Source organism: Gallus gallus (genome assembly GCF_016699485.2).
Source record: "Gallus gallus isolate bGalGal1 chromosome 35 unlocalized genomic scaffold, bGalGal1.mat.broiler.GRCg7b 35_unloc1, whole genome shotgun sequence".
Lineage (NCBI taxonomy): Eukaryota > Metazoa > Chordata > Aves > Galliformes > Phasianidae > Gallus > Gallus gallus.
The window spans coordinates 240,903-259,507 of NW_024095956.1; the positions used below are offsets into that span (position 1 = coordinate 240,903).

At 48.3% G+C, this 18,605-nt stretch overlaps 1 protein-coding gene across 1 annotated transcript; it reads left to right on the forward strand.

Annotated features, from left to right (window-relative positions):
* Positions 1 to 5,231: 5,231 nt before the first annotated feature.
* HNRNPC (heterogeneous nuclear ribonucleoprotein C) lies at positions 5,232 to 18,605 on the forward strand (the record flags this gene model as incomplete). Its single annotated transcript, XM_040656813.2, is given in 3 exon segments — positions 5,232 to 5,308; positions 9,855 to 10,005; positions 18,397 to 18,605. A coding segment is annotated over 1 exon segment (206 nt), but the record flags the coding sequence as incomplete, so codon positions are not given.

Here is an 18,605-nt window from a genome sequence, read left to right on the forward strand (position 1 = left end):
TGGGCCCCGTTTGGGTCACCAATGTTGACCCCAAGGAGAGAGTGGGGGTGGAGGACCCCAAAATGTCCCAAATTTACCCCAAAATGTCCCAAATTTGACCCAAAATGCCCCAAATTTGACCCCAATTCTTTCAAATTTGACCCCAAATGTCCCAAATTTGACCCAAATTTGACCCAAAATGGCAGAAATTTGACCCAAATTTGGGCCCCGTTTGGGTCGCCGATGTTGACCCCAAGGAGAGAGTGGGGGAGGAGGACCCCAAAATGTCCCAAATTTACCCCAAAATGCACCAAAATGTCCCAAATTTGACCCCAAATGCCGCAAATTTGACCCAAAATGACCCAAAATGGCAGAAATTTGACCCAAAATGGCAGAAATTTCACCCAAATTTGGCCGCCATTTTTGGGTCTCTTCCATTGACCCCAATGGGGATTGGAGGGACCCCAAAGTTGTATTGGGGGTGGAGGACCCCAAAATGTCCCAAATTTACCTCAAAATGTCCCAAATTTGACCCCAAAGGTCCCAAATTTGACCCAAATTGGCCCAAAATGGCAGAAATTTGACCCAAATTTGCCCCAAACTGGCAGAAATTTGACCCAAATTTGGCCGCCATTTTTGGGTCTCTTCCATTGACCCCAATGGGGATTGGAGGGACCCCAAAGTTGTATTGGGGGTGGAGGGCCCCAAAATGTCCCAAATTTACCCCAAAATGTCCCAAATTTGACCCCAAAAGTCCCAAATTTGACCCAAATTGACCCCAAATGGCAGAAATTTGACCCAAATTTGACCCAAAATATCCCAAATTTGACCCAAATTTGGCCGCCATTTTTGGGTCTCTTCCATTGACCCCAATGGGGATTGGAGGGACCCCAAAGTTGTATTGAAGGTGGAGGACCCCAAAATGTCCCAAATTTGACCCAAAATGTCCCAAATTTACCCCCAAATGTCCCAAATTTGACCCCAAATTGACCCAAAGTATACAAAATTTCACCCAAATTGACCCAAAATGGCAGAAATTTGATTCAAATTTGGGCCCCGTTTGGGTCGCCAATGTTGGCCCCAAGGAGAGAGTGGGGGTGGAGGACCCCAAAATGTCCCAAATTTGACCCAAAATGTCCCAAATTTGACTCAAATTGGCCCAAAATGTCCCAAATTTGACCTGAATTGACCCAAAACATCCCAAATTTGACCCAAATTGACCCAAAATGACAGAAATTTGACCCAAATTTGGGCCCCGTTGGGTCGCCAATGTTGGCCCCAAGGAGAGAGTGGGGGTGGAGGACCCCAAAATGTCCCAAATTTGACTCAAATTGGCCCAAAATGTCCCAAATTTGACCCAAATTGACCCAAAATGGCAGAAATTTGACCCAAATTTGACCCAAAATGGCAGAAATTTGACCCAAATTTGGCCGCCATTTTTGGGTCTCTTCCATTGACCCCAATGGGGATTGGAGGGACCCCAAAGTTGTATTGGGGGTGGAGGACCCCAAAATGTCCCAAATTTACCCCAAAATGTCCCAAATTTGACCCCAAAGGTCCCAAATTTGACCCAAATTGGCCCAAAATGGCAGAAATTTGACCCAAATTTGACCCAAAATGGCAGAAATTTGACCCAAATTTGGCCCCCATGTTTGGGTCTCTTCCATTGACCCCAATGGGGATTGGAGGGACCCCAAAGTTGTATTGGGGGTGGAGGGCCCCAAAATGTCCCAAATTTACCCCAAAATGTCCCAAATTTGACCCCAAAAGTCCCAAATTTGACCCAAATTGACCCCAAATGGCAGAAATTTGACCCAAATTTGACCCAAAATATCCCAAATTTGACCCAAATTTGGCCGCCATTTTTGGGTCTCTTCCATTGACCCCAATGGGGATTGGAGGGACCCCAAAGTTGTATTGAAGGTGGAGGACCCCAAAATGTCCCAAATTTGACCCAAAATGTCCCAAATTTACCCCCAAATGTCCCAAATTTGACCCCAAATTGACCCAAAGTATACAAAATTTCACCCAAATTGACCCAAAATGGCAGAAATTTGATTCAAATTTGGGCCCCGTTTGGGTCGCCAATGTTGGCCCCAAGGAGAGAGTGGGGGTGGAGGACCCCAAAATGTCCCAAATTTGACCCAAAATGTCCCAAATTTGACTCAAATTGGCCCAAAATGTCCCAAATTTGACCTGAATTGACCCAAAACATCCCAAATTTGACCCAAATTGACCCAAAATGACAGAAATTTGACCCAAATTTGGGCCCCGTTGGGTCGCCAATGTTGGCCCCAAGGAGAGAGTGGGGGTGGAGGACCCCAAAATGTCCCAAATTTACCCCAAAATGTCCCAAATTTGACTCAAATTGGCCCAAAATGTCCCAAATTTGACCCAAATTGACCCAAAATGGCAGAAATTTGACCCAAATTTGACCCAAAATGGCAGAAATTTGACCCAAATTTGGCCGCCATTTTTGGGTCTCTTCCATTGACCCCAATGGGGATTGGAGGGACCCCAAAGTTGTATTGGGGGTGGAGGACCCCAAAATGTCCCAAATTTACCCCAAAATGTCCCAAATTTGACCCCAAAGGTCCCAAATTTGACCCAAATTGGCCCAAAATGGCAGAAATTTGACCCAAATTTGACCCAAAATGGCAGAAATTTGACCCAAATTTGGCCCCCATGTTTGGGTCTCTTCCATTGACCCCAATGGGGATTGGAGGGACCCCAAAGTTGTATTGGGGGTGGAGGACCCCAAAATGTCCCAAATTTACCCCAAAATGTCCCAAATTTGACCCAAAATGCCCCAAATTGACCCAAAATATCCAAAATTTGACTCAAATTTGACCCAAAATGGCAGAAATTTGACCCACATTTGGCCCCAAATCGGATCTCTCTTCAACCCCATTTGTGTTATGGGGTGAGAATGTTAAGAACCCCCCAATATGGCCTTTTTTTTTGCCCAAATTCCACAGAATTTACCCCAAATCTTTGAGGACGCCGCAGGGCTCCCAAAAACGTCCATTTTCTCCACAGAATTTGCCCAAATTTGGGCGATTTCACCCCAAAACTCTCCCTACGGATTAACGTCCCAAAAAGGTCCCTATAAAGCCCCAAATTGCCCCAAAATCGCCCCAAAATCACCCCAAAATTGCCCCAAATCTTTGAGGACACCACAGGGGTCCCAAAAACGTCCATTTTCTCCACAGAATTTGCCCAAATTTGGGCGATTTCACCCCAAAACTCTCCCTATGAATTAATGTCCCAAAAAGGTCTCTCAAAAGCCCCAAATTGCCCCAAAATCACCCCAAAATTGCCCCAAATCTTTGAGGACACCACAGGGGTCCCAAAAACGTCCATTTTCTCCACAGAATTTGCCCAAATTTGGGCGATTTCACCCCAAAACTCTCCCTACGGATTAACGTCCCAAAAAGGTCCCTATAAAGCCCCAAATTGCCCCAAAATCGCCCCAAAATCACCCCAAAATTGCCCCAAATCTTTGAGGACACCACAGGGGTCCCAAAAACGTCCATTTTCTCCACAGAATTTGCCCAAATTTGGGCGATTTCACCCCAAAGCTCCCTCAAGGGTTTAACGCCCCCAAAAAGGCTCTAAAAAGCCCCAAATTGCCCCAAAATCGCCCCCAAATCACCCCAACTCCCTGAAGACACCACAGGGGTCCCAAAAAAGTCCATTTTCTCCACAGAATTTGCCCAAATTTGGGCGATTTCACCCCAAAACTCTCCCTACGGATTAACGTCCGAAAAAGGTCTCTAAAAAGCCCCAAATTGCCCCAAAATCGCCCCAAAATCACCCCAAAATTGCCCCAAATCCCTGAAGACACCACAGGGGTCCCAAGAAAGTCCATTTTCTCCACAGAATTTGCCCAAATTTGGGCGATTTCACCCCAAAACTCTCCCTACGGATTAACGTCCCAAAAAGGTCTCTAAAAAGCCCCAAATTACCCCAAAATCGCCCCAGAATTGCCCCCAAATCACCCCAAAATTGCCCCAAATCCCTGAAGACACCACAGGGGTCCCAAAAACGTCCATTTTCTCCACAGAATTTGCCCAAATTTGGGCGATTTCACCCCAAAACTCTCTCAAGGGTTTAACGCCCCCAAAAAGGCTCTAAAAAGCCCCAAATTGCCCCAAAATCGCCCCCAAATCACCCCAACTCCCTGAAGACACCACAGGGCTCCCCAAAAACGTCCATTTTCTCCACAGAATTTGCCCAAATTTGGGCGATTTCACCCCAAAACCATTCCCACACATTCAAGCCCCCCAAAGACTCTAAAAAGCCACAAATCGCCCCCAAAATCGCCCCAAATCCTTGCGGACACCACAGGGGTCCCAAAAACCACCACTTTCTCCACAGAATTTGCCCAATTTCTCCCGAATTCACCCCAAAACCCACCCTCCTCCCCCCCCCCCCCCTTTTTCGAACCCCGGAACGGCCCGAATCGCCCCAAATTTGCCCAATTTCGGCCTTTTTCCCCCTATTTATCCCCTCGACCGGGGGTGGGGGTGGGGGGGGGGTCCCCAATTTTTTTATTTTTTTGCCTTTTTTCGGACCCCCCCCCTCCCTCCCCCCCGCCTTCCCCAGCCCCATAACCGGTAGCTCCACGGTCTTTTCCGCGCGCCGCGTTCAATAAAGCAGAAATTTGGTTTTGTTTTTCCTTTTTTTTTTTTTTTTTTTTTTTTTTCCTTTTTTATTTCTCCGTTGTTTTATTTCTTCTTGTTGATCCTCTCGACGGGTTTTTCTCGGGCGGCGAAAAGCGCTCTTTTCGGGACGGCGGCGCTGAAGAGGGGGGGCTCAGCCAATTAGCGCGCAGCGCGCCTGTGGGGTCAGCCAATGGCTGCGCGCGCTGCACCCTCTAGCCCCGCCTTCTGGTGGGAGCCAATCGCAGCGCGGCACTGCGCGGTGTCGACCAATCGCTGCGCGCGCTGCGCTCCGCTCCCGCCTTCCGCCGCTGGCCAATGGTGGGAAAGAGCGGAGCGAAGAGGCGGGGTGAGCGCATGCGCTCTCCTCCGTTCTCCTCACTGGGCGGGGCTACGCTGCTATTCGTTCTCCTATTGGGTGGTGGGCTGACGAGCTTTCCGCTCGCCCAATGAGCGGCTGGAGCCTCTCGGAGCCTCCACGCCCCCTCGCCTCCCGATTGGGCGCGCGGCAGAGCGACAGCGCGGCGAGCCAATGGGAACGCCGGGAGCGGAGGAAGGAGGCGTGGCCCAGCGCTCCCGCGCCCGAGCGGCGCAGAGGGCGGTGCGGGCGCCATTTTGTGCGGAGCCCCCGAGCCAGGAGGCGGCGGCGGCGGCGGGGCCCAGCGGTGAGGCCTAGGCCCCCCAAAAAGGGCCGTTTTTCTTTCATTTTTACCCCATTTTGAGGGAAAACGGTCGGCGTTTTGGGGGCAGTCCGGGACGTTTTGGGGGGGGGAGGGGGGTTTATTTTCTTCACGGGGCCATCGGCCGCCGTTTGTGGCGCACTTGCCGCGTTGTGAGGAGAATCGCGGCGGTTTCGGGTCGCTCTGAGGGGTTTTTTGTTTTTTTTTTTTACCCCCCTCCCTCCACGTTTTGAAGGTTTTTGGGTTTTTTTTTCCCCTCGTTTCTGATGGATTTTACTCGGCGGAGGGGGGGGTAATTGTGGAAGGGGAGGGGGGGGCGATATCGCGATATAACGGCGATAAATTGGGGGGGGGGGGGGGAGGGCGGCGGGCGGGGCCTTACGGAGGGGGCGTGGCCACGCAAAGCCCCGCCCCTTCCGGCCCCCACTTCCGGTCTATCCGAAAGGAGGGGAAAGAGCCCCAAAACCGCACTTTTTCGCCCCAAAATCCGCCCTTCCCGGCTTGAAATCCTTCGATTTCAGCCCTCAGGCGCACTTTTCCTTCCCAAAAACCCGTTTTTCTACCCCAAAACGTCCCGCCCAGCCCCCAAGCCTGTGTTCTGTCCCCAAAATCCACGTATTTCACCCCAAAAAGCTCTCCGTATCCCTCAGTGCATTCCTTGCGTCCCAAATTCTCCCCACTTTTTTCCCAAAAAATCGCATTTTTCCGCCCCAAAATCGCATTATTCCCCCCCAAAATGCCTTCAACACCTTTCAGTGCCGCTTCGTTGCCCCAAATTCCAATCGTTTCGACCCAAATTGGGTCCGTTTCCCCCTAAAATCCCCTCATTTCACCCCATAAGTCCCTTTATTTCACCCCACATCCCCTCATTTTACCCCAAATCCCTTTAATTCTTTCCAGGTGCCCTCATTTCACCCCCAAAATCCCTTTATTTCACCCCAAAACCTCTTCATACCACCCCAAATCCCCTCATTTCATCCTTAAAATCCCTTTATTTCACCCCAAATCCTCTCATTTTACCCTTAAAATCCATTTATTTCACCCCAAATCCCATCATTTACCCCAAAAATCCATTTACTTCACCCCAAATCTCACCATTTCAGCCCAAAAATCCATTTACTTCACCCCAAATCCCTTCATTTCACACCAAAAATCCCTTTATTTCACCCCAAATTCCCTCATTTCACCCCATAAATCTGTTTATTTCACCTCAAATCCCCTGGGTTCACCCCAAAACCTCTTCATTCCACCCCAAACCTCCTCATTTCCCCCCGAAATCCCTTTATTTCACCCAAAATCCCCTCATTTCACCCCAAAATCCATTTCTTTCACCCCAAATCCCCTCATTTCCCCCCCAAAATCCCTTTATTTCACCCCAAATCCCCTCATTTCACCCCCAAAATCCCTTTATTTCACCCCAAAACCTCTTCATACCACCCCAAATCCCCTCATTTCATCCTTAAAATCCCTTTATTTCACCCCAAATCCTCTCATTTTACCCTTAAAATCCATTTATTTCACCCCAAATCCCATCATTTACCCCAAAAATCCATTTACTTCACCCCCAATCCCCTCATTTCACCCCAAAAATTCCTTTAATTCTCTCCAGGTCCCCTCATTTCACCCCAAAAATCCCTTTATTTCACCCCAAATCCCCTGGGTTCACCCCAATACCTCTTCATTCCACCCCAAACCTCCTCATTTCCCCCCGAAATCCCTTTATTTCACCCCAAATCCCCTCATTTCACCCCAAAATCCATTTACTTCACCACAAATCCCCTCATTTCCTCCCAAAATCCATTTACTTCACCCAAAATCCCCTCATTTCACCCCAAAATCCCTTTATTTCACCCCAGATCCCCTCATTTCCCCCCTATAATCCATTTTTTCACCCCAAATCCCTTCATTTCACCCCAAATCCCTTTAATTCTCTCCAGATCCCCACATTTCACCCCCAAAATCCATTTCTTTCACCCCAAATCCCCTCATTTCCCCCCAAAATCCATTTCTTTCACCCCAAATCCCCTCATTTCACCCCAAAATCCATTTACTTCACCACAAATCTCCTCATTTCCCCCCAAAATCCTTCTAGTTCACCCCAAATCCCCTCATTTCACCCCAAATCCCTTTAATTCTCTATACAGATCCCCCCATTTCCCCCCAAAAATCCCCATTTCCCCCCCCAAACCCCTCATTTTGGACCAAAGACCCCCATTTCCCCCCCCCAAGACCCCCCATTTCCCCCCAAAACCACCATTTCCCCCCCAAAAACTACCATTTCCCCCCCCCAAGCCCCCCCATTTTGGACCAAAGACCCCCCATTTCCCCCCCCAAACCCCCCATTCTGGACCGAAGACCCCTCATACCCCCCCCAAACCCCCCATTTCCCCCCAAAACCCCTCATTTCCCCCCCAAGACCCCCCATTTCCCCCCAAAAATCCCCATTTCCCCCCCCCAAACCCCCCATTTTGGACCAAAGACCCCCATTTCCCCCTCCAAATCCCCCATTCTCGACCGAAGACCCCTCATACCCCCCCCAAGACCCCCCATTTCCCCCCAAAACCCCCCATTTGCCTCCCCAAACCCCCCATTTTGGACCAAAGACCCCCCATTTCCTCCCCAAAACCACAATTTCCCCCCCAAAATCCCCCATTTCCCCCCGATTTTCCCCCATTTTGGACCGCAGACCCCTCATACCTCCCCCAAGACCCCCCATTTTCCCCCCAGTTTCCCCCATTTTGGACCGAAGACCCCCCATATGTCCCCCAAAACCACCATTTCCCCCCCAAAATCCCCCATTTCCCCCCCAAAACCCCGCATTTCCCCCCCCCAAAACCCCCCATTTTGGACCGCAGACCCCCCATACCCCCCCAAGACCCCCCATTTTCCCCCAAAACCACCACTTCCCCCCCAAAACCCCCATTTCCCCCCAAAACCCCCCATTTCCCCCCCAAAACCCCCCATTTTGGACCAAAGACCCCCCATTTCCCCCCCAAGGCCCCCCATTCTGGACCGCAGACCCCCCATACCTCCCCCAAGACCCCCCATTTCCCCCCAAAACCACCACTTCCCCCCCAAAACCCCCCATTTTGGACCGCAGACCACCCATACCCCCCCCAAGACCCCCCATTTCCCCCCCAAACCCCCCATTTCCCCCCAAAACCCCCCATTTCCCCCCCAAAACCCCCCATTTTGGACCAAAGACCCCCCATTTCCCCCCCAAGGCCCCCCATTCTGGACCGCAGACCCCCCATACCTCCCCCAAGACCCCCCATTTCCCCCCAAAACCACCACTTCCCCCCCAAAACCCCCCATTTTGGACCGCAGACCACCCATACCCCCCCCAAGACCCCCCATTTCCCCCCCAAAGCCCCCATTTCCCTCCCAAAACCAACATTTCCCCCCCAAAGCCCCCCATTTTGGACCGAAGACCCCCCATTTCCCCCCCCAAACCCCCCATTTTGGACCGCAGACCACCCATACCCCCCCCAAGACCCCCCATTTCCCCCCAAAACCACCATTTCCCCCCCAAAACCCCCCATTTTGGACCGCAGACCACCCATTTCCCCCCCAAAACCCCCCATTCTGGACCGAAGACCCCTCATACCCCCCCCAAGACCCCTATTTTCCCCCCCAAAACCACCATTTCCCCCCCCAAACCCCCCTTTTTGGACCGAAGACCCCCCATTTCCCCCCCAAAACCCCCCATTCTGGACCGCAGACCACCCATACCCCCCCCAAGACCCCCCATTCCCCCCCAAAACCACCATTTCCCCCCCCAAACCCCCCTTTTTGGACCAAAGACCCCCCATTTCACCCCAAGACCCCCCATTTCCCCCCCAAGTCCCCCCATTTTGGACCGCAGACCACCCATACCCCCCCCAAGACCCCCCATTTCCCCCCCAAAGCCCCCATTTCCCCCCAAAACCCCCCATTTTGGACCGAAGACCCCCCATACGTCCCCCAAGACCCCTCATATCCCCCCCAAGAACCCTCATTTCCCCCCAAAACCACCATTTCCCCTCCAAAACCCCCCATTTCCCCCCCCAAACCCCCCATTTTGGACCGCAGATCACCCATACCCCCCCCAAGACCCCCCATTCCCCCCCAAAACCACCATTTCCCCCCCCAAACCCCCCATTTTGGACCAAAGACCCCCCATTTCACCCCAAGACCCCCCATTTCCCCCCCAAGTCCCCCCATTTTGGACCAAAGACCCCCCATTTCACCCCAAAACCACAATTTCCCCCCCAAAACCACCATTTCCCCCCCCAAATCCCCCATTTTTGACCGAAGACCCCCCATTTCCCCCTAAGAACCCCCATTTCCCCCCCAAAATCCCCCATTTCCCCCCCAAGACCCCCCATTTCCCCCCAAAACCACCATTTCCCCCCCAAAACCCCCCACTTCCCCCCCATTTCCCCCCATTTCCGTCCAATTTCCCCCATTTCCCCCTTCCCCAAACTCGCCCTTTTCTCTTCTTTCCCCCCAAATCTGACGCCCCCCCCCCCCCCCCCTTTTTCTCTTCCAGGCTCCCCCGGCCGATCCGAGGACCGTTTCTTCGCACCCCCACCCCACCACCACCACCCCCAAAATCCCCTTTTCTCACCCTAAAACCGTTTTGAGGGCAAAAAAGGGTTTTTTGGGGGCCGAGCAGCGCCATTTTTTCACCGCCAACAACAGTAAGTGCTGCCCCCCCCCCCCCCTTTGCCCAAATCCGCCCCTTTTCGCCCCAAAAGCCGCACGGGGGGGGGGGTGGGGCGGGGAGGGGGGGGAACCCCAAAACGCCGCCGTTTCACCCCAAAAATCAAAGCGAGTTTTTCCCCCCCCCCCTCCGTTTCCCCTTTCGCGCTTTTGGGTCTTTTTCATCCCATTTTGGGTTTTTATGGTGGTTTTTTTTTTTTTTTTAATTTTTTTTTTAATTTTTTATTTTAATTTTTTATTTTAATTTTTTATTTTTCTCCCCCGTTTTTTTTTTTTTTTAATTTTTTTTTTCCTCTTTTATTTTTTCTCCTGTTTTTTTTTTCCTATTTTTTCCTTTTTTTTTTCTATTTTTTTCCTATTTTTTCTCTATTTTTCTCTATTTTTTTTTCCTATTTTTTCCTATTTTTTCCTTTTTTTTCCCATTTTCCATTTTTTCCCTTTTTCCCTTTTTCTATTTTTCCCTTTTTCCATTTTTCCCCGTTTTTCCTTTTTTCCATTTTTTCCTATTTTTCCCTTTTTCTATTTTCCCATTTTTACTCTTTTTCCATTTTTCCCTTTTTTCCATTTTTCCTTTTTCCACTTTTCCCTTTTTTCATTTTTTTCCCAATTTTTTCCCATTTTTTCTCTTTTTTCCTATTTTTCTCCCTATTTTTCCTATTTTTGATTTTTTCCCTTTTTCCCTTTTTTCATTTTTTCTTTTTCCCCTTTTTTTCTTTTTCCCTTTTTTTCATTTTTCTCTTTTTCCTCTTTTTCCATTTTTCTCCTCAGATTTTCCCTTCAGATTTTCCCTTTCGCTTTTTTTCCCTTTTTCCTTTTTTCCCCATTTTTCCTTTTCCCCCCATTTCCCCAATTTCCCCTTTTTCCCCCCATTTTTCCCCTTTTTACCCCCAGTTTCCCTTTTTCCCCCCATTTCCCCCTTTTTTTCGCCCGTTGCCCCCTTTTCCCTCCCCCAATTTCCCCTTTTTTCCCCCAATTTTCCCCCTTTTTTCCCCATTTCCCCTTTTTTCCTCATTTTCCTCTTTTTTCCCCATTTTTTCTTCCCCATTTTTCCCGTTTTCCCCCATTTTTCCCCTTTTCTATCTTCCATTTTTCCCCAAAAAGCCCTTTTTTCACTTTTTCCTCTTTGCCCATTTCGTCCATTTTTCTCTTTTTTTCCCATTTTTCCTCTTTCTACGTTTTTTTTTCCTTCAATTTTTTCCTTTTTCCTCTTTTTTTCATTTTTTCCTTTTTTTCCTCTTTTTCCTTTTTTTTCCTTTTTTCCTTTTTTCCTTTTTTCCTTTTTTCCTTTTTTCCTTTTTTCCTTTTTTCTTTTTTCCTTTTTTCCTTTTTTCCTTTTTTCCTTTTTTTCATTTTTTCCTTTTTTTCTTTTTTCCCCTTTTTCCCAAATTTTCAACTTTTTTCCCCCATTTTCCCCTTTTTACCCATTTCCCCTTTTATTCATTTTTTCCACTTTTCGACGTTTTTTCCCCTTTTCTGCCCTTTTTTTAAACCATTTTTCCAATTTTTCACTTTTTTAACCTTTCCCCCCCGTTTTTTCCTCTTCCATTTTTCCCTTTTTTTGGACTTTTTTGCCACTTTTTCCTCTTTTTTTTTTTACCCCTTTTCCCATTTCCCCTTTTTCCCCTTTTCCTCCCCATTTCCGTTTCCCCGTTCCTCATTTCCCCCTTATAATTTTTCTTTCTTTTCATTTCCTTTTTTTTTTCCCTTTCCTGATTTTTCCCCCCCTTTTTTTTTTTTCCCTTTTTTTCCTTTTTTTCCCCTTTTTTGTTTTCTTTTACCTTTTTTTTTTTTTGGCCTTTTTTATTTCATTTTATTTTTTTTTTTCCCTTTTTCGTTCGTTTTTACCCCAAAACCGAACCCCCCCCCCCCACCTTCCCAATGGGGCCCCCCCCGCGTCCCACCCCCCACTACGGACCCTCCTTGGACCCCCCCGGAGCGCCGCCCCCTCCCCAAGCCACGGTAAGAGGGCTCCTCTAATTAGCACTCTTAATCAGTGCTCTTAATTAGCGCCCTTCATTAGCGCCCTCCCCTTAACCCCCACCCCCAGGGCCCCCCCAACATTCCCCTCCCCACATTCCCCCCCCCCCGTCCCCTATTCTCCCCCCCTCTTTTTTTTTTCCACCCCTAATTAGTGGTATTCCCAAAGCTTGGCGCTAATTAGCGTCGCCGTTAATTAGCTTTGCTAATTAGGGGCACTTTCAGGTCACACAGGGACAGCAAGCAGCCATCAAGCTCCCTCGTTACAACCGTGGGGTAATTAGTGGCTTTAATTAGTAGCGCTAATTAACGGCACTGATCAAAAACATTAATTAATGGCACTTATTACCGGTGCTAATTAGCAGTGCTAACGAGCTAGCCACATGCAGGAACGGTTCTGTGTTTGGGTCCCGGGCCGTTCTGCAATCCCAAACCCCATCTGCAGGAAAACAGAGCCCTTAATGATCGTTTCTGGTGCTAATTAGTAGTGATGATTAGCGGTATTAATGAGTTAGCGGTGTTTATTAGCGCTGTTAACGAGGTAGGAGAACGGAGGTGATGGTTTCACTGTGGAGCTGATGGGGACTCCCAAGTGCTGAAGCTGATTTGGGTTCCCCAAAACTCATTAAAGGGAACGCGGAACTGCTAATTACGATCTGTGGGGATGATCTGATGCTAATTAGTGGTGCTAATTAGCGGCACTAATGAGATAGAGGCGTGCATGTGACGGAGATGATGAGGATGCCGATGTGGTGGAGCTGGTTGGGTTCTCCAGACCCATCCGGAATGACACAGAGCCCCTAATTAGGGTCTGCCGGGTTTCTAATTACGTTCTAGAGCTCTAATGAGTGGCGTTAATTAGTGGAACTGATGAGTTAGGAGCCGGGAGGCGATGGTTCTGTGGTGGAAACGATGGGGACGCCGAGTTCTGGAGTGGGTTCTGGTTTCCAAAGCCCACCCACGAGAACTCGGCCTCTAATTAAGATCTAACGAGCTCCCTGTTGCTAATTAGTGGTGTTAATTAGTGACGCTAACGAGGCAGGAGCACGGAGATGACGGTTCCATGGTACAGCAGAACACAGAGGTCGTTTCTGATCCTAAAACCCGACTGTGAAAATACGAAGGCTCTTAATTACGGCCTGTAGAGATTGTAATTAAGCTGGTCAGAGGTAGTTGCTGCTAATTAGTGGTGTTAATTAGCGCCGTTAACAAGGTAGGAGCGTGGATGTGATGTTTAACACGATGGAAATGATAGAGCAGATCCGCATCCGCCAAAACCAATCTATGCAGACAGAAACTTCTTCATCGGGGTTCGTAGACGTGCTAATTAGTGCTAATTAGCAGCGTTAATTAGTGCCATTAATGAGCTGCTAGGGGTGGTCCTCCTTCACCCCACTCCCCTCCGGTGCCACCACATCGCATTGACGCTGCATTGAGAACACGCTGGCGTTCACTTCCGCTCCACTTCCACTTCATTTCCTCTCCACTTCCACTCCACTTCATTTATTTCCTCTTTATTTCCTCCTCATTTCTACTTGTGCTTCACTTCCGCTCCGCATTCGCTCCCCTTCGTCTCCTCTTCCACACCACTTCCACTCCATTCCCTCTTCACTTCCTCTTCACTTCTGCTTTGCATTCACACCACTTCCACTCCATTTCCTCTTCACTTCCACTCCACTTCCACTCCATTTCCTCTTCACTTCCGCTCCACTTCTGCTTTGCATTTGCACCACTTCCACCCCATTTCTTCTTCACTTCCGCTTCACTTCTGCTTTGCATTCGCTCCACTTCCACTCCATTTCCTCTTCACTTCCACTCCACTTCCACTCCATTTCCTCTTCACTTCCGCTCCACTTCTGCTTTGCATTTGCACCACTTCCACCCCATTTCTTCTTCACTTCCGCTTCACTTCTGCTTTGCATTCGCTCCACTTCCACTCCATTTCCTCTCCACTTCCGCATCACTTCCGCTTTGCATTCACACCACTTCCACTCCATTTCCTCTCCACTTCCACTCCAATTCCACTCCATTTGCTCTTCACTTCCACTTCACTTCTGCTTTGCATTCGCTCCACTTCCACTCCATTTCCAGTTCACTTCCGCACCACTTCCGCTTTGCATTCACACCACTTTCACTTCATTTCCTCTTCAGTTCTGCACCACTTCCACTTTGCATTTGCTCCACTTTCACTCAATTTCCTCTTTATTTTCTTTTCTGCTCTGCTTTATTTCCACTTCATTTCCATTCCACTTCTACTCCGCATTTGCTCCTCTTCACCACCACTTCCACTCAATTTCCTCTTTATTTCCACTTCCAGTCCTCTTCTGCTCCACTTTATTTCCTCTTTATTTCTGCTCCACTTTCGCTCCACTTCATCTTCTCTTCACCACCACTTCCGCTCCACATTCACTCCATTTTCACTCAATTTCCTCTTTATTTCCTCTTCCGCTCCACTTCCACTCCACTTTCGCTCCACTTCCACTCCAGTCCCTCTTTATGTTCTCTTTACTACCACTTCCACTCCACTTTGTTTTCTCTTTATTTCTTCTCCATTTCCACTCCATTTCCTCTTTACTTCACTCCATTTCTTCATTTCTTTTTTTATCCACTTTGTTTCCTTTTTATTTTCTCTTTATTTCTGCTCCATTTCCTCTTCACTCCATCTCTTCTTTATTTCTTCTTCTACTCCACTTCGTTTCCTCTTCGTTTTCACTCCACTTTCACTTCACTTCCACTCCATTTCCTCTTTATTTCCACTTTTCTCTCCATTTCCTCCACGTTTCTTCCATTTTCCACACCTTTTCCCCCCATTTCCTCAATTCTCTCCACCTTTTCCTCCATTTTCCCCACTTTTCCTGACATTTCCTCCACATTTCCTCCATTTATCCCAACTTTTCTCCCCACTTCCTCCTTTTTCTCCACCTTTCCCCCACATTTCCTCAATTTCCTCCACCTTTTTCTCCATTTTCCCCACCTTTCTTCATATTTCCTCCAACTTTCCTCCACATTTCCTCCATTTATCCCAACTTTCCTCCCCACTTCCTCCTTTTTCTCCACCTTTCCCCCACATTTCCTCAATTTCCTCCACCTTTTTCTCCATTTTCCCCACCTTTCTTCATGTTTCCTCCAACTTTCCTCCACATTTCCTCCATTTATCCCAACTTTTCTCCCCACTTCCTCCTTTTTCTCCACCTTTCCCCCACATTTCCTCAATTTCCTCCACCTTTTCCTCCATTTTCCCCACCTTTCTTCATATTTCCTCCAACTTTCCTCCACATTTCCTCCATTTTCCCCAACTTTTCTCCCCATTTCCTCCATTTTCTCCCCTTTTCCTCCCCATTTCATCGCTTTTCTTGACCTTTTCTCCCCATTTTATGCATTTTCACACCACGTTGACTCCACTTTGACTCTTCTTTGCCTTTTTCTCCCCTTTTCATCCAATTTCACACCACGTTGACTCCACATTGACTCCACATTGACTCCTCTTTGCCATTTTCTCCCCTTTTCCTCCCCATTTCATCCAATTTCACCCCACATTGACTCCACATTGACACCTCTTTACCATTTTCTCCCCTTTTTCTCCAATTTTCATCCAATTTCACTCCAAATTGATACCTCTTTGCCATTTTCTCCCCTTTTCCTCCCCTTTTCATCCAATTTCACCCCACATTGACTCCACATTGACACCTCTTTGCCATTTTCTCCCCTTTTTCTCCCTATTACATCCAATTTCACACCACATTGACTCCACATTGACTCCTCTTTGCCATTTTCTCCCCTTTTTCTCCCCTTTTCATCCAATTTCACACCACATTGACTCCACATTGACTCCACATTGACACCTCTTTGCCATTTTCTCCCCTTTTTCTCCCCATTTCATCCATTTTTACTCCACATTGACTCCACATTGACACCACGTTGACCTCTCCCCATTTCATCCATTTTGACTCCAAATTGACTCCACATTGACTCCACTTTGACTCCTCTTTGCCATTTTCTCCCCTTTTCCTCCCCTTTTCATCCAATTTCACCCCACATTGACTCCAAATTGACTCCACATTGACACCTCTTTACCATTTTCTCCCCTTTTCCTCCCCTTTTCATCCAATTTCACACCACATTGACTCCACGTTGACTCCTCTTTGCCATTTTCTCCCCTTTTTCTCCCCATTTCATCCATTTTTACTCCACATTGACTCCACTTTGACACCTCTTTGCCATTTTCTCCCCTTTTTCTCCCCTTTTCATCCAATTTTCCACCACGTTGACTCCACATTGACTCCACATTGACCCCTCCCCGCCATTTCACCCTCTTCCTCTCCCCATCACAACTTTCTCCACCTTTCCTCCCCATGTGATCCATTTTGACTCCAAATTGACTCCACATTGACCCCACATTGACACCTCTTTGCCATTTTCTCCCCTTTTCCTCCCCTTTTCATCCAATTTCACCCCACATTGACTCCACATTGACTCCTCCTTCCCATTTCTCCACCTTTTCTCCACCTCTCCTCCCCATTTCATCCAATTTCACCCCACATTGACTCCACATTGACTCCTCTTTGCCATTTTCTCCCCTTTTCCTCCCCATTTCATCCAATTTCACACCACATTGACTCCACATTGACACCTCTTTGCCATTTTCTCCCCTTTTCCTCCCCTTTTCATCCAATTTCACCCCACATTGACTCCACATTGACACCTCTTTACCATTTTCTCCCCTTTTTCTCCAATTTTCATCCAATTTCACTCCAAATTGACACCTCTTTGCCATTTTCTCCCCTTTTCCTCATGTTTTCATCCAGTTTCACCCCACATTGACTCCACATTGACTCCTCTTTACCATTTTCTCCCCTTTTTCTCCCTTTTTCATCCAATTTCACACCACATTGACTCCACATTGATACCACATTGACACCTCTTTGCCATTTTCTCCCCTTTTCCTCCCTTTTTCATCCAATTTCGCACCACATTGACTCCACATTGACTCGACATTGACCCCACATTGACTCCACATTGACTCCTCTTTGCCATTTTCTCCCCTTTTCCTCCCCTTTTCATCCAATTTCACCCCACATTGACTCCACATTGACACCTCTTTGCCATTTTCTCCCCTTTTTCTCATGTTTTCATCCAGTTTCACCCCACATTGACTCCACATTGACACCTCTTTGCCATTTTCTCCCCTTTTCCTCCCCTTTTCATCCAATTTCACACCACATTGACTCCACGTTGACTCCTCTTTGCCATTTTCTCCCCTTTTCCTCCCCAACTTTCATCCAATTTCACCCCACATTGACTCCACATTGACACCTCTTTCCCATTTTCTCCCCTTTTTCTCCAATTTTCATCCAATTTCACTCCAAATTGACACCTCTTTGCCATTTTCTCCCCTTTTCCTCATGTTTTCATCCAATTTCACACCACATTGACTCCACATTGACACCTCTTTGCCATTTTCTCCCCTTTTCCTCCCCTTTTCATCCAATTTCACCCCACATTGACTCCACATTGATTCCTCTTTACCATTTTCTCCCCTTTTTCTCCAATTTTCATCCAATTTTACTCCAAATTGACACCTCTTTGCCATTTTCTCCCCTTTTCCTCCCCTTTTCATCCAATTTCACCCCACATTGACTCCACATTGACTCCTCTTTGCCATTTTCTCCCCTTTTCCTCCCCTTTTCATCCAATTTCACCCCACATTGACTCCACATTGACTCCTCTTTGCCATTTTCTCCCCTTTTCCTCATGTTTTCATCCAATTTCACCCCACATTGACTCCACATTGACACCTCTTTGCCATTTTCTCCCCTTTTTCTCCCCTTTTCATCCAATTTCACACCATATTGACTCCACATTGATACTTCTTTGCCATTTTCTCCTCTTTTCCTCCCCTTTTCATCCAATTTCACCCCACATTGACTCCACATTGACTCCTCTTTGCCATTTTCTCCCCTTTTTCTCCCCTTTTCAACCAATTTCACCCCACATTGACTCCACATTGACACCTCTTTACCATTTTCTCCCCTTTTCCTCATGTTTTCATCCAATTTCACCCCACATTGACTCCACATTGACTCCACATTGACGCCACGTTGACCTCTCCCCATTTCATCCTTTTTGACTCCACATTGTCACCTCTTTGACTCCTCTTTGCCATTTTCTCCCCTTTTCCTCCCCTTTTCATCCAATTTCACCCCAGATTGACACCACGTTGACCCCTCCCCGCCATTTCTCCCCCCCCATCCCCCCCACGTCCTCCCCACCCCCTCCCTCACCCCATCCCTCCCCACCTCCGCGTTCCTCCCCCCACGGCGACCCCCCCACCACCCACCTCTCTCTCTCTCTCTCTCTTCCCCCTCCCCCACAACCCCCCTCTTTTCCTCCAGGCCATGGCCAGCAACGTCACCAACAAGACGGACCCGCGCTCGCTCAACTCCCGGGTGTTCATCGGCAACCTGAACACGTTGGTGGTGAAGAAGAGCGACGTGGAGGCCATCTTCTCCAAGTATGGCAAGATCGTGGGCTGCTCCGTTCACAAAGGCTTCGCCTTCGTCCAGTTTGTCACCGAACGCAACGCCCGGGCCGCCGTGGCCGG